The sequence below is a fragment of the Ctenocephalides felis genome, unplaced genomic scaffold (assembly GCF_003426905.1).
Source record: "Ctenocephalides felis isolate EL2017-DRISC unplaced genomic scaffold, ASM342690v1 CF-g0.4_SCAFFOLD_01492, whole genome shotgun sequence".
In the NCBI taxonomy this organism is placed as follows: Eukaryota; Metazoa; Arthropoda; class Insecta; order Siphonaptera; family Pulicidae; genus Ctenocephalides; species Ctenocephalides felis.
This window is the reverse complement of record NW_020537646.1, coordinates 6,032,960-6,049,379: the sequence shown is the minus strand read 5'-3', so window position 1 is coordinate 6,049,379 and position 16,420 is coordinate 6,032,960. Positions and strand designations below refer to the sequence as shown.

Sequence of the window (16,420 nt, the reverse complement as noted above, 5' to 3'; positions counted from 1 at the left end):
AGGATTTTCAGAAGATAATCCAATGGTCGTCCTGTCTGTATTTGGTTGAAGGCTATTTTTATTTGTAAACATAATTTCATCTATAAATAAGTAAAAAATCGGTATCTCTACAGCTAAATTATGGATTTAACTTAAAATCGTTGCAAATTTTAAGATATTAATAATTTGCAATATTTGCTTATAGATTTTCAGAAGGTAATTTAGTGGTCGTCCTGTCTATATTTGATGAAAGGCTATTTTTATTTGTAAACATAATTTCATCTATATTTCAGTAAAAATTGATCACTACAGCACTACATCTCGTGGATTTAACTAAAAATCGTTGCAAATTTTGAGATATCTATTAATAATTTGCAACATTTGCTGGTCGAAATCTGCAACTAAAACAATTATGAAATTTTTCTTTTCTCGATCTCGTATGGTAGTAATTTACCTAAAATTAACTATCTCAACAAATATTTGTTCTGAACTTAAAAGCTTTCAATATGTCTGTGAAGCTTTTTCTCTTCCTAACATCGTACAATTTTATCTATAAACATACATTAAATCACAAGTGGCATGAATGGATATCATTTGAGGATTATGAGTGTTTTATGGTTCAAACAAACCTTGTTTTTTGTCTTAATTAATGGGATTATATAACTGCTGAGAATGTTTATTATAATGATCAACTTGCTACTTGAATTTATAGAAATAGTAATTATTATAATTATTAGTTAAACTTTTTTTGGTTGGTTCTCACGCATGGTATCTGGTGTGTCTAATTTATTTGTGTTGCGTTTCAGATTTGTTCTTGGAAAATAAATATGTACATTGGTTAACATTGCGATTTCTTAATAGACTTTCACATTGTATATATATGAACTATTGTTTGAAATCGCCATTTGAATGGGCGGTTTCGTCACACTAAAATTAATTTTACATACATACCATAAATTCGGCTTGACATCAGGCTGCCTGAGGCGCCCGCAATAAATTTTGCAAATAAACTTAGTTTACATACAACAAACTTTGTTTTATCTGTACTTAAACAATTCGATTTATTTATCGTTCCTGTAACAGTAACACAATTTAATTATCATTCAGTTTCGCTTTTCTGGCTGGTGTCGGCAGTGAATCTCTTCTTTTCTGAATAGTTTTAGACTTCAAAAATATTTACAAAAGTTTTATGTTTAATCCAGATGTCTTGGATCTAAGCACGTATATATAGTCTGCGAACGCTTATTTGTGTTCGACTTACAATAAATATATACCGAGCGACGTTTTTATATTCTTTGTAATTTTTTTTGTTTCGTATCAAGGTAGCCGTTGTTTGAATGCGAAAGGATATGGAACTATTTTTAATTTTAAACATGCATAAATGCATAATTTTCAATACATAAATTTAAACGATTATAAAAGTTTAGGAGTGCTTTTGTTGCACCAGAATTTAGTATTAAGAAATAATGAAGGGTATATGGATATAGAAAAGAACGTTGTTGTTGCATGGTGTTTTTGTAAATAAGTTTTAAGGATTACTATTTCTGAATTTGCATTTTTCACAATATTAGACAAAAATAAATAATATGAATATATTATGATTTGATCAAATTGTAAACTAATCAAGTGTGTGATATATAGCATTTGCATACAGAAAATTTTAGACTTCAAATTTTTTCTTCATAATCAAATTTACTGAAAAATTGACAAATTTTCAATTTTTTACTAAAATATTTAAGTGTAAATACATATATCAATATAAAATACCCATCTCTTTGTAAAACTTACTTGGAATTTTTAGAATACTAAAACGCACATAATTAGCATTTAATTAATTAATCAAACTCCAAGTGTAATTATGTAGGTAAATGAAGGTTTATGGAAAAAACTTTATAATTTTCCCTAGTTCTATCAAAACTTCTTATTTGTCATCGAACTCTGAATTTATTACAACAGATCATCTACATAGACTCAAAAATTAATTTAAATAACATAGCAAAAAAATGTAATATTCCATCATAATTTGATAAATTAGTTTTGCCTCTAGAGTTACTTTCGAATTAGGAAGGAGATGACACTGAAAAGTTTCATATTTTGTAGTTAAATGTTCATTCGTCAATATATTGTGCCCAGACATTTAGTTTTATTAAAATCTCACTTTAGATCTCAAATTGTTACAAGGTTGAGGTTCTATCTACATGGATACAAAAAATGATATATGATGTTGGTTTTTATTATTAGTAGAAAATACTATTTTCAAAATTAATAAGAAATACTTTGTTTCTAATAAGAGATGCTGTATGTAAGTTTATAATCAGTTATGTATAGACGAACTAGAATTCTGTGGAATTCTGTCTTAAGGCAATTAAGGCATCGTGCCTTAAGGCAAATTGCTGGAACTTCCCGTACCAAAAATTATTATTTTTTTAAAAACGATTAACATTTTTGAAAAAAATTTACTTTGAAAAAATAAGATTTTTGAGAAACTATAAATTGGACAAAAAATTACTTTTTTTTAAAAAAAAAATTTTTTTTTTTAATTTTTTTTTTTAATTTTTTTTTTTTTTTTGAAAAAAAATTTTTTTTCTTTATTTTGACATATTGTGGAAGATCTGAACTTTTTTTTCAAAGCAATCGTACTGCTTTAACTGCATAGGGACAAAATATAAAGCGCGTAAGCGCCGCGTCGCTGTCTAACGCATAAGCATTGGTACGGAACCCATAGGAATGTTAACAAAATGTATACTGATTGTTAAAATCTCTATAAAATATCTGATAATTTGATGTGCATATGTCTAATGATCATTTTTGACCGCCAAATGGCTCATTTTTTTACTTTTTCCTCCATATCTCCGAAACCGCTAGACCTACCATCATGAAAATTTTATCGATTCTTCATCTTTTCAATATAAGTGAAATGTTTTTTGAATTATTCAAATCGAACGCTCCGTTCTCTTAAAAACTGAGTTACCGTTTTTGGCACTTTTTGCCCCGTATCTTTGGAACGGCTAGACCTGCCTTCGCCAAAAACTAATCAGCACGTCTCCTTATCAATACGAATTGAATGTTTTTTGAATTATTCAAATCGGTTGATCCGTGTTCCCGAAATCGTCGACGAAAATTTGTATCCGCACATACATACACACACGTACATACATACATACATACATACATACATACACACACACACACACACACACACACATACATCCATTTTGTCTAAGGTATGCCAAAATATTCAGAAACCTCTGAAACGTAAAGATATATAAAAATTTTCATTTTTGATTTTTTTGCGATTACTATAACTTACCCTACGAGAAGTTAAAAAGGTAACTTTGAATCCAAATTTGTTTGTTGGCCGTCTATATAACCTAAAAATGACAATTATCTAATATTAGTTAAAATGCTTCGTAGGTCCATAAACAATTATAATGCTATACGATTCAGTTAACTTTTGTCTACAGCAGCTTTGTCCAAACATCTACTTCGCGCTTTATTTTTAACTAGCCGCAGTTAAGACTGGTTGCACGTTGTTTTTTTCACAAAACAATGTAGTTTCGTTTTTACCGCCACTTTAATAGCAAACAGCAAACACAATATGGGAACATTGGTTTGCGCCGGTCTCTATTTTAAAACGTTTCGCTTTTTGCTTTATTAGCGAGCAACACTTCTATTTATATCACCCCCTATACCGAATATATGAGACATGCAAAGGAACAGACAGACAGACAGACGGACGGACGGACAGAAGGAATTGGGTACTAAACCGTTGAGGTATGTATGCTTTGCAGGTGCTGGTGAAACTCTCTTCGGAGAGTTTACTTGTTTGCAAATACCGCAAGATCGCGAGATCTCGCCAGATGCGCGTCTAATTCCAGGACTCCCTTGGAAAGCACACGGGGCATCAACTGAAAACACAATCGTTAAAAGTTTTATTATTAGTTGGATTTGTACAGAGGAGTCTCAGAAGGATTTTTGTTGCACATTAGGTTATAAAGAGAGCATTTGCACAAATACCTTTATCCGGTCCTTGTTTTGCAGACTTCAAAGGGAATGGTTATATATATATTATCTTATTTTATGGATCAAATAGGTACCTCTACTAGAATTCATTTACTCCAACTAAAAGGCTTCTAGATTACAAGTGGTCGAGATCAGGATCTCGGAGAGATTTTCATGATACTTTATTTTATAAGGAAAGTATTTGCGCAAATACGCTTATTAACTTCCCGCAGGGTGAGTTATTGTAATGGGCCGAAAATCGAATAATTGAAAATTTTTACATTTCTCGACGTTTTGAAGGTTTCTGAACATTTTGGCATACCTCATAAAAAATGGATGTGTGTTTGTGTGTATATATGTATGGATACAAATTTCCAATCACGTTTTCGGGCGCATGGATCAACCGATTTAAATGGTTCAAAAAACATTCGATTCCTATTGATAGGGAGATGAGCTGATTAATTTTTGGCAAAGGCAGGTCTAGCCGTCACGGAGATAAAGAGCAAAGAGTGCAGAAAATAGAAATCGAGTTTTTAAGTGAACTAAAAAACATTCAATTAGTAATGATTGGGAGAAGTGTATATCAGATTTTGGCAAAGGCAGGCTCAGCCATTTCGAAGATACGGAGCTAAATGTGCAAAAAGATTCAGAAATTCAAAGAACTTTCTGCTTGTCTTAACAAAATAATTGATTTTGGAAAAAAAATTTGTTTCAACTTTTTTTTTGCAAATTCTTTTTTTTTCAAAAAAAAAATTTTTTGTATATCGAAAATAATTCAGATTTTATTTTTAATTCTGACTAAAGTTCTAATATACTTTGAACAAATAATTTTAACTTTTCTATTCAATTTATATAATTCTTATAAATATTAGACAACGTTACAATATTAATAATAATTTATTTCAAAACATTCAGTATTCCTCGAACAATTCGTTACGGTACGGGAAGTTCCAGCAATTTGCCTTAAGGCACGATGTCATACACCCAACTAGTTCAGTCCTTGTTTTATAGACATCAAAGTGTTGCATATATTTTGATTTTGTGGATAAAAAAATGACTGCCTCCATTCTTTTCCGTTTTATTCAACTAAAAAGCTTTCCTAACTGGAAGGAATATTTTGTGATCTATAAACAATTTTTCTTTTTTCAAATTTTAAGATTTTAAAGATTTTTGTGATATATCAAGTAGAAATATGTTCATTTCATATAGAATTTCGGTATATGTCGTAATCAAATAATTATTATAAAGGTTCATATAATAAAAACCTTAAAATCTAAAATCTAATCAAAGATCTGAAATGAAGAATAAAATGAAACATCAATAAAATTATATTACTCAGATAAAATATATTATAAAATATATATTTTTATAGAAAATATTACAAACAGTGCTCATCTAAAATGGTCTTATTAAATTTTTATTATTTTAACACGATTTGGTATTATTTATGGTTAATTTAATTAAAATACTCATAATTAAAATACGAATTAACTTATCGTAAATGTTTACCAGACATGCTCTATTTTATTTATATCTATTTCTATTTTAACATTATGAATATTTTTTAACCAGAAAATTTTATTAATCAGCCAGCATTTAGGAATCAGTTAGTCACTTTCTAAAAAAAAATTTTTTCATGCGTTAAATATTTCAGTGAAAACACCAATGATTTTGCAGGAATGTTTAAGATGAATTTTGTTTAAATTCGAAGTAATATCTTGCGTGCATGCAGATATTGAAGCCAAATTATATATGAAACAGAAAATAACGTAACAAATGAGTTCCACAAGGAACCACGGATCATTAGGAAAACATGCTTTGCTGCCAAAACGTTATTTGCTTCATTAAATTGCTATGCAGAAGTTGCTATGATAATTCCAACTATATAAATTTCCAACAGCTTTTTGGACAAGTAGGTATGAGTAAATAGCTCATACCTACTTTTTGTGGTGGTGGTGGCTGTTGCAACAAATTACATAAATTATTTATCCAGTGATTAAAAATTCTAAGCTATTGAATAAATATTTTATAGGTTTATTTCCAACCACTATGAGTTTGACCATCTGTCTTTTACCTAGGTTTTACCTTCGTCCAGCCATCACCAGGTTAATAATCTCAGGTAGGAGCATAAAGGAAGCAAAGTCGCTTCGTATTTTGTAAACGATTCTAAATTTAACTATACGGACGTGCCTTGGATGTCTATGTCCCATGTTCTATCAAACGTTGAATTATTCGTTCCATATCAAACGAATTTGCCTTCTCATTGTTGAAATTGACATAATATCACGTCATTTGGATGCGAACTGAATTATATTATTCTAACAGAAATCGTAGACAGTCGATCAATATCTTCCTTGTTTCAAATTAAAACGAACTTAAGATTTAAGATTATTATTAATTTATCAATTTATTTTACAGGTTGGCCATGAATAAGTGACTGATGAGCAATGAAGGTTGGACCATATTACCATTTGTTGATTACCAAAATATTCTTCAAGAGTTGTTATAGATTAGCATCGTTACTTATTTTCTATAATGTGACCTTAATATGTGGCACACCTATTCCTTCGACTAGAGAAGTTTTACTAGGTAAGTTAATACATATTTAATAAAAAAAATATATATTGGTTTAATCTGAAATTATAAAACATAAAAATAGAAGCTTTGGTGTTAGAAGTTAGTTCCACTTAAATACCTAATTCAAAGACCTAGTAAGTATTTATATCACAGTAATGATAAACAAACAGTAGTGTATTTCACAAATATTGAGTTTTAAGTAAAATTTTATTAAAAAATAGAGAAATAAATTTCACACAGGGATTTGAACAAGGCAAACATGCTTATATAGTTGGTACCAAAATACTTCAGAGTTTTAATTAAATTTAAACTGCTCACTTTTTTTAACACACTATGCTTCAGATGTGGTTAATATCAGGCGTCACATCAAAGGAGCAAATCTGTTTTCATAAAACAATTTTTAAAATATTCCTTAGGTCATTGCCTCATAATTATTTAACGTATTCATATAATTTTTAAAATAATATAATGTATAATTGATATTCAGCTTTTCAAAATGTATTACATACATCAAGTATCTTTGTATTCTTAATCTAGTATAGAATTGGACTAAACATAAATAAATAATTGACTGAAGCAAATTCCAAGAGTTCGTTAAAATAAAACCCTTACTACGTCAAGCGAAAAATACAACTTTTTTACTTTTCCTAGAACATATTAAACGAATATTCATAAAAACTCCATTTAAATTTGGTCCCAAATGTTTTGATTTATTGAGTAGTCATAACCTAGGGGATATAATTCTCGTTTGTTAGTCTTGAAACCCCAAACTAGTTGCCGAACAAAAGTGTAGCATTTCATTGTAAAGTATAAAAATAACTGCATATGTGAAACCGAATCACGAAAAACTAAAACATAGTAAATCATTAATTTTATGGCGCCAAGAAGGGTAATTAAATGAAATCGAATATACTAATAACAATTTTATGGATGTATTAAGTGCTCAGTTTCCTGACGGTTGCCTATGGAATAGCATTGAAGAAAATTAGTTATGGATGTAAGATAGAAACTAGGCATTTTACTTTAAGTTGTAGAAGCAAAAATTAGGATTCAATTCAATTTTTATAATTTAACCGCTTTTTATATGCCCCTACGGTCAGATTGGGCATAAAATCTACCATTATGCCAAATTTCATCAAAATCTCAGACCAGCTACGCTCAAGTTCTTCTTGTTGGTGTGTACGGTTTTTCTTGACTGAGATGCAAAAAAGTTGTGTAAAGTTTTCGCAAATCGGAGCAGTTTTTTTATCTGAGCCCATTCCATTATGGGTATGATGGAGTTATTTAATCATGAAAAATTTGAGGATTATTCAGATTCGAAGTTACGCCACCACAGTAACCAATTATCACATATCAAAATGAAAACCAAAAATGATGTGAAACATTCATTGAACAGAAGAAACTTGAAGTTCCATTGTTTTTAATGCGTGTCTCGGCGTCCTAAAAGAATTTGGCGCGTTTCCAGATGTCCCGTTTGACTTGACGTGACTGCACGGACGCGGTTTGTTTGCATAAAACAAAACAAATGTTTCGCCCGACGTCCAAAACGTTCCGGCAGAATTGAGAATTCGACTAGTTCATAATATCTTGATCTCGTCTTTTGTTAGACACACGGGAATGTTAGATATTTGTAACAAAATAAGCCACCCATTAGCAAGCATCAAAGGCAACATAGCGATTCAGTAAATTGGCACCTGGGGGGAACGGTATTAATAGAAATATAGAAAATGAGCACAATGCATTTGTTTAGATGGCAAAACGTTTTGTATGAAACGTAACAAATTTAGCGTTCACATATGATGATGGAAATTCCTGTCTCAATGCAAACACACATAATTTGGAAGTAGATCTACTAAAAATAATCAGCGGTCAAATCTGTTCAATTAAATTGATATCAGCAGCCAAATCTGTGAGCTATTTTTTAGGATTTTTGGACCCTCCATTCTTCTTGGTGATACCTGGTGATATTTAAATTTACCCTCCCTCTCCTATACAACACTTGTATTTTTAGTACCTATAACAAACCGTGAAATTTTTTATTCTTTTGAATTTTTTAAAAAATTTTTTTTAATTGTCCTCCTCCACGATAATTCGTGATTTTTTGTCAAATCCCTCTTCCCCCAATATCTTAGGATATTATCTTTCCTGAATTTTACACATGATTAATTATTATTTATCATTTCCTTTGATTTTAATATGAAATGGACAAGTTTTAGAAACACAATACACTATAAATAATAACCATTATTAATTATTTATTACACTGTAGGCGTAAGATAAGTTATTGAATAATTTTACTACTACGCAAATGTGTGAGTCAACGATTTGCATTTTCTACGCCTGTCTATGAGTGAATTGCATATGAATCTATTTGGAGCCCGATTTTGAAATACAAAAACAAATATACAGAAATAATAATAATAATAAATAAAATTTGATGTGAATAGTAGAAGTCTCAGGTTTGAGCAAGAGCTTGACAACTCCATGAGCACGTATTACCGATTTGGGTTCGGGTTCATTTTTCATTTTTATTATTTAAACAAATTTTCTTGGTCATGTGGATCTGATTTATTTTGACATCTATGGCAAGATGTTAAATAACTATCGTTAAATACTTATAAATAATTGACAAGTCAAAACAAAGCCATGCGCCAAAACTGTCTTTCAGTTCGTAGCCTAATTTCTAAATGAGAACTGGCAGTTTATTCTAGGAAATTTGATTTGCTCTTGAATTCTCGATTTAAATTTATGTCATACACCGTTCTATATTATTTGAAATATTTATAGTAAAAATATCGCGTTTTTCAAGTATATTTCGACGCAATTTGGTATATGCTATCGTTATTTTGGGTGCTATGCAAATATACAACTCTCGATATTAAACATGCATTCTGGTTAAGCAATTTATTTATTAAATCAATAAGCAGTTGCAATGAAAATATTAGATGTTTCAGATGTTTGAAAATAGCTATTCAAATTGGAAATTTATTGGTTCACATTGAAAATTAGCATTGTGTGCATAAACATTTTTTTATATAAACAAATTTGTAATTAAGTAATGGATTTATTTTATTAAAATGCATGCATGCATTTTAAAATTTGTAATAATGTTAAATATTTATTTAAATTTATTTGATTTAACTAAATTAAAAATAATTAGAATTATTAACACAATAATAACAAAAGCTCACATATAAACTCCAATATATTTTTGTACTAGCTCTTGGAATAAAAATATTACAACAATCATAAAATATAAATTATTTTGAGACCTAATATTAACCAATATTTCAAAAAACCTTTATAGAAGAATTCGCTTTAAACTATCCATAAAAATATTTTTTTGGATTTCCTTATCTGGATGGGCGAGGCGATTTTCAGGAATCCACACGGTCAATTTTTCCCAAATACCTTTTGACAAAGGCAGTGTATGATGATGATAGGAACTGAATACTGAAAGTGAATTCTCTGAGTAAACAAGAAACGAATAAATAAATAAACCTATGGCTATGGCTACGTTATATATGATGTCGGAGCATAAATAGATAGTTGACTTGACTTGGGTTCATCTGGATGGATGGAACGCACATTGTCAAGATATAACGAGCGCACGAGCCATGTCAAATCAGAAGATCTACAGACGATGATCTTCTGTCAATATTGGCTCGATGATTAAGACGTCAATATTTGATCGCAAACATTTTGTGAAATTATCTATTCTTGAAGCTCACAAAGATAACACTTATAATGGATTGTGTTATAAGAAATGGCAAACTTATTAAAAAATATAATTTTACTTGAGGGAGCGTCCAATAATCACGTGAGCCTTAAGGGGGGAAGAGAGGGTCTAGCAAAATATCACGTGTATTTATTTCTTACCCCAATTAAAAAAATCCAAATTTCGTCCAAAAAATCCAAAATTTAACGATTTTTTTTTAGGTACTGACAAAACATGTTATGTTTGGTGGGGCTTTGGGGCTAATATTAAATATCACCAAGTATTACCAAGGGGGCGAGGGGTTACCAAAAAATTTAAAAAATCGCTCACGTGATTAATGGACGCTCCCTATTTGAAATATCATTGCACTTACTCTATATTGCAAAATCATAAGAATTAGTTTTGTATTCTTATATAGTCATTCAACTCTTCTTAATTTATTTTAATCTTTCAAGAACTTTATTCAGAATTTTACTCGACATAGATGAAAATCCATAAATTGATGAATGAGCAAATGTAGCTAGGAAACTATTATATTTAAATTTTAGTTTTTGGAATAAAATATGTTTATCAATACTTGATTATTTTAATACTTTTCATAATAATAAAATTGTTCTAATCAAGTAATCCTTACATATTTTTCTTTTTCTGTCTTACAGGTGGCGAAAACGAACAAATAGAATTATATTTAGGTGAAGATGTACGGTTAAAATGTGATATTCATACTGGATCCAGCAGGCACTATTCTTGGTACCACAATGGACACAAAATTAGAACCAATTCAAGATTTACTTTGGAGAGAAAATGGTAAGTTTTAAATTATACAACTTTAAATAACAAATTGTAGAAAAAATAAGTGTAGTTATTTTATTCGGCTCGAAGAAAATTTGAAAATATTTAAGTAATTATAAAAGAGAGCTGTTAATACAATTTATGAGGTGCATAGGATAACACCCAAATTACCCAACTGTCTACTAAAAAATCGTGAATCCGGATTTACTATCTATTACCTAAAGCTCAACATTCTTTGGAATTTACGATGTATTCTAGTGTAACGTTAAATTTTAACACTTTGTCCACGATTTAGCCGTTAATTTACCACTACTGTTACCGTTATAAAAGCATATCCTGCATTTCTATTAAACAATAGACAGTATTCTTATTCGGTACGTATTCTTAAAGGTAAAGAAATACCTTTGTCACAATAGATTCTTTATTCTAAGCATTCGTAATCTAATTGAAATTGATTGCTGTCGACGCTGAAACTGTGTCACAAAGATACTGTTAAATATAAGGCGTGTATGAATTCGAAAATGACAATTATCAGAATATCATTACTGCTTGATATCAAGCTGATCAACTAATGGTTGCTGATCCACAAAGCCTCATTTTCTATGATTGTTATAATTATATTTTTAAATGCATTAAATTCTGACCCGAAATCTGTTCCCAAGTATCGATGTGGTCGTGGTATGAAATCGTATCAAATATCAACATATCCAGGTATACTGAAATAAACCTCTGGACCATATTTCAAAATTCATAAATAACATGATGTATAAACCACAATTAATCTGAACATTAAATCGGAGTAGGATTTCCGCTCAGGTGCAGTAGTCTTGCACCTGGATGAGCCAGAATTATTGATACAAAATAAAATAGTTGCAGTTCTATAAAAGTCTAGATACTTAAATCGGACACACCTGATTTTTTTATATTTATAATTTTTAAAATATTTTAATTTATTTTTATATTCACATTTGAAATATTTCAATTTATAAATTAAAAATGTAAAATCATGTTGTTTAAAAGAATTATTCAAAAATTAAAATATTTGGAATTCAATCTTAAAAAAATATAGCAGCATTAGTGAAATGAACAGCTTATCTTTAATTTCAAATTTAAACATGTACTATGATGACATATGTTGAAAAAATATTTTAAATCTTTAGTTCGTGTACTTTCCCTACATTTATCTAATCAAATTTATAAAGGTTACGATAACCTTATACTCTAATAACAATTATCACACAGACTACTAGGAATATTTAAATTTGTGTACATATCTTATTCACTTATAAAATAAGCCTTTTCATAGCGGTACGAGTACGAGTAATAAATATTACTTTCTGGAAAAGTTTAACCATAAGAATGTTATCATTTATTAGCATCTTATATACAATACCATACGAGACATCTCATACGCGACAATCTCTTACTTTCACTCAATGTAACCTGATGTAAACGATATTATTTGAATAAATAAATATTCTTCGTTCGCTCAATCTTAATTTAAACTGATCGTGATGTTAGGACATCGTGACATTACTACCGAGTTCAAATGCCCGGTTGTATATATAATACAGATTTATTTTAGTCATATATATAAATCGTCATATTTCCGAAAAGGCTCGACATCAGACACGTAGTTTCTCAAGACTCTGGCCTGTACGCGTGCACTGCTGCGGGTCAATGGCGCAATGCGACCGCCACCGTGGACCAGGAGGCCCTCGATGAAGTCTTAGAAGGTATTATTATGGAAACCATTTTTTTATGGCCATACATTATATATATACACATTTTAGTAGTTGCAAACTTTGTCCAAACTCTGTTCAAGCCTAAAGAAATTTTTTGATTTTCAGATTATAACGATGGTTCTGGATATGTGTCCCATACACATTCTCCAGATGTAGTTCAATTTATGGAACTTTTGGGTGATAAAAATGTGAGTATTTTATTGCCAAAATTATTTAATAATGTATATTGATAACTAATATAATTTTACAGGCAATCGAAGATATTCCCAAAAGTTTGGCACCAGAATTCACCAAACCAGAGTTAATGGTCGATAAAAAACGAGTATCTAAAGGCACTACTTACAAACTACTATGCAACTCATACGGTAATTTCCACAAAAATTCAATTTAATTGCAATTGGAAGAAAGATACGATTTTCATATGTTTTTTCCTTCCAGGAGTTCCTTTTCCGACTACGTCATGGTTCAAAGATAATAAAAACATAACAAATTCTAGTCCAAATAAACACAATAAATCCGACCAAGTATTAGTTATAGAAAAATTCAATGCAAAAGATGAAGGAACATATGTATGTAAATCTTGTAACTCGGCCGGATGCATAAGTCACTCTACAAAATTAGAAATTGCAGGTGCTGCACTAACGTTCAACTAATAATTTTATAGAATCATAAATTAGTTTTGTTATTATATCATACATTTATTGTGTTGTATTTTCAGACGTGGAAAATAATCCTGCACCTTTGTCGCAACACCCTGAATCCAGAAATGTAAGATAATTGACACAATTTGTTATCTATTTCTGTTACAACAATATTAATTTTTTGTTCAAAATAGATGGTACTACCTACTCGAGAAATTGCAACCTCAACGGCATCAATGAGTCCTCCAGAATTTACAAAACCAGACAAGATGGTGCTTTTGGAAGTGAAACCTGCTGGGAATATGGTCAAAATAGTTTGCTCGGTCCACGGTAAGAAATATTAACCATTTTAGTAAATGGTTCAGCATTAACGTCGATCCTATCTTGTTTGTCTATTTTTCAGGAAATCCTACCCCCAATATCACCTGGACAAAGGGAAATGAGACCCACAGTCAGGAACCTCAGAGGTCTTTTGGAGTTGTTAAATATGGAAAAAATAATCAAGTTTTGATTATGGAAGAGTTGGTGGAAAAGGATTCTGGATTTTATACATGTAAAGCGTGCAATGTTCTTGGATGCGTCGAGCATACCACAAAACTCGAAGTTATTGGTGAGTGTTTATAGATTAAACTATGTTTATGCATTCATCTATTTTTGGACCTGTAGAAAATTAAGCAATAATTTGTGAGATGAAGTCATATCTGCAATTAATCTCAAGAAATTGTGTGATTTAAGCATTTGAATTTTTTCGGCGCTTCTAGTTTATACATAATAAAAAAATAATAAAAAAGCGGAAGTAAAACTTTTTTAAACCCATTTATTTTTATGCAAGTGTGTTATTGGATATTAATAATTGCTTATACTGATTGTAAGACTTGGACAATAGGATCCTTACAATGTTTTTACGGTAATTTACATAACTTATCTCTATTTTTCTCAACTTCACTCGTTTTTAATTTTCTCGGAATCTTCATTGTTTTGCCCAATCACACTTTTCCAAGTTCTCTAATAAAGCATTCACCAATTTATGGGCCGACTCTGGGGTAAAGTAGACCAATGTTATGGAAAGGCTGTGTTCCGTTCTAGTTTTCATACAAAATGATAGTGGATACTGTCAAAACGATTTGTATTTGCTGTGCTATCAGATGCTTTACACGTAAAATACAACTTTACTCATATGTTATCAAGCCATATTTCAAAGATGCGGTTATGATAACATCGTTTTTTTGACATTAGTGCGTTTTCTAGGTTAGTTTTTTTATGTAACGTCTGTTTGCATAGCAACCACATAGGATTTTGGCAGTTTTTAGTACCACTTTATATGAAAACTGCTACATAACATAGCCTTGCCATAAGATTGGTCTATTTTACGGTAGAATCGGCTCCTTAGTTCCCAAATCAAGCGTTCATAAAGAAGTTTTACTTCAACGGCATAAAATAAGTATGAAATTTATACACTGCGTCTTATAATTTATAAATACAAATAAAGCTGGATAAAATTATATAACAAAATTTTATATGTAATGTAATATGTACTTTGTAATTTAAATATCGCGCTATTTACCATCAGTGGCGTCTTCTCGCCACATGTATCCGCCATCTCAAATATATGAAACCAAATAACATTTGTTATAACTAGTAGTCCAGTCATTTGGTGCAAAAAAGGCTGTTGCCGGTACAGTACTCCGGGAATTCTGAAAATTGGTAATCTTATAGATTTCGAGGTGCTCTTTACGAAAATCAACCTTGCCACCTCAAATTTGAATGGCAAGTTGCCGCCATATTGAAAAAGTGGCGTCAAAAAACAGCTTTTTTAAAATATCTCCTTTCTGGCTGATTCTACGATAAAAGTATCTATGAATTAAACTAGATAAAATTTCCTACAATTCCTTAGAGAACCGTTTTTTTGTAAAATTGATAGTTTGAGAGTAGGGCCGCCTCAAAGTCTTTGCTGCTCTCGCCGTAGTATCAAATCTCTCCATATATGACAGCACTTCGAACTTGACCACATTCTCTCTAATAATTAATATTTTCAATGTTAAATTAAGCGAATAAGATCTAGAAATAAAATAATTCAAATATTTTTCGTTTTTTTTGCTGATTTTTTAACACTTCAATGGCAAAGTAGCTATAAGTAAGTAGCTTGAAATAATTCAAATATTTTTCGTTTTTTTTGCTGATTTTTTAACTCTTCAATGGCAAAGTAGCTATAAGTAAGTAGCTTGAAGTGTTAAAAAATCAGCAAAAAAACAGAAAAATATTTGAATTATTTTATTTCTAGATCTTATTCGCTTAATTTAACATTGAAAATATTTATTTATTAGAAGCAATGTGGTCAAATTCAAAGTGCTGTCATAAATGGAAAGATTTGATACTACGGCGAGAGCAGCAAAGACTTTGAGGCGGCCGTACTCTCAAACTATCAATTTTACAAAAAAACGGTTTTCTAAGGAATTGTAGGAAATTTTATCTAGTTTAATTCATAGATACTTTTATCGTAGAATCAGCCAGAAAAGAGATATTTTAAAAAAGCTGTTTTTTGACGCCACTTTTTCAATATGGCGGCAACTTGCTGTTCAAATTTGAGGTGGCAAAGTTGATTTTCGTAAAGAGCACCTCGAAATCTATAAGATTACCAATTTTCAGAATTCTAGGAGTACTGTACCAGCAAAACGACCAAATGACTGGACTATAGTGCTTTTTAAGGATTTGCATTTATTATTTTTGACCATAAACAATAATATTTAATTATTGCGCGAAATTAGAGCGTTACCCCTCGAAACCGTACATCCGCGAGGGATATCCGCGTAACGTAACGCGCCGTCGAGAACGCGACGTACGTGTTCTTCGAATGTCCGCCGACGGCCGACCTGGAGCCGCACATGGCCTGGTACAGGACGCCCTGGCGATGTTGCCTGATAGCGTCGAAACTTACCAGAAAACGGAACCATTGTCGTTGGAGAGGA

At 30.7% G+C, this 16,420-nt stretch overlaps 1 protein-coding gene across 1 annotated transcript in view; it reads left to right on the top strand.

The window, feature by feature from the left end:
* Positions 1-16,420, top strand: part of LOC113371539 (fibroblast growth factor receptor homolog 1-like) — a 103,091-nt gene that overhangs the window by 13,172 nt on the left and 73,499 nt on the right. Inside the window, 9 exon segments of the mRNA XM_026612166.1 lie at positions 6,400-6,570; positions 10,936-11,083; positions 12,686-12,804; positions 12,919-13,001; positions 13,064-13,178; positions 13,252-13,443; positions 13,532-13,581; positions 13,649-13,784; positions 13,858-14,064. Of these exon segments, the coding sequence (XP_026467951.1) occupies positions 6,429-6,570; positions 10,936-11,083; positions 12,686-12,804; positions 12,919-13,001; positions 13,064-13,178; positions 13,252-13,443; positions 13,532-13,581; positions 13,649-13,784; positions 13,858-14,064 (1,192 nt within the window). The 5' untranslated portion in view covers positions 6,400-6,428.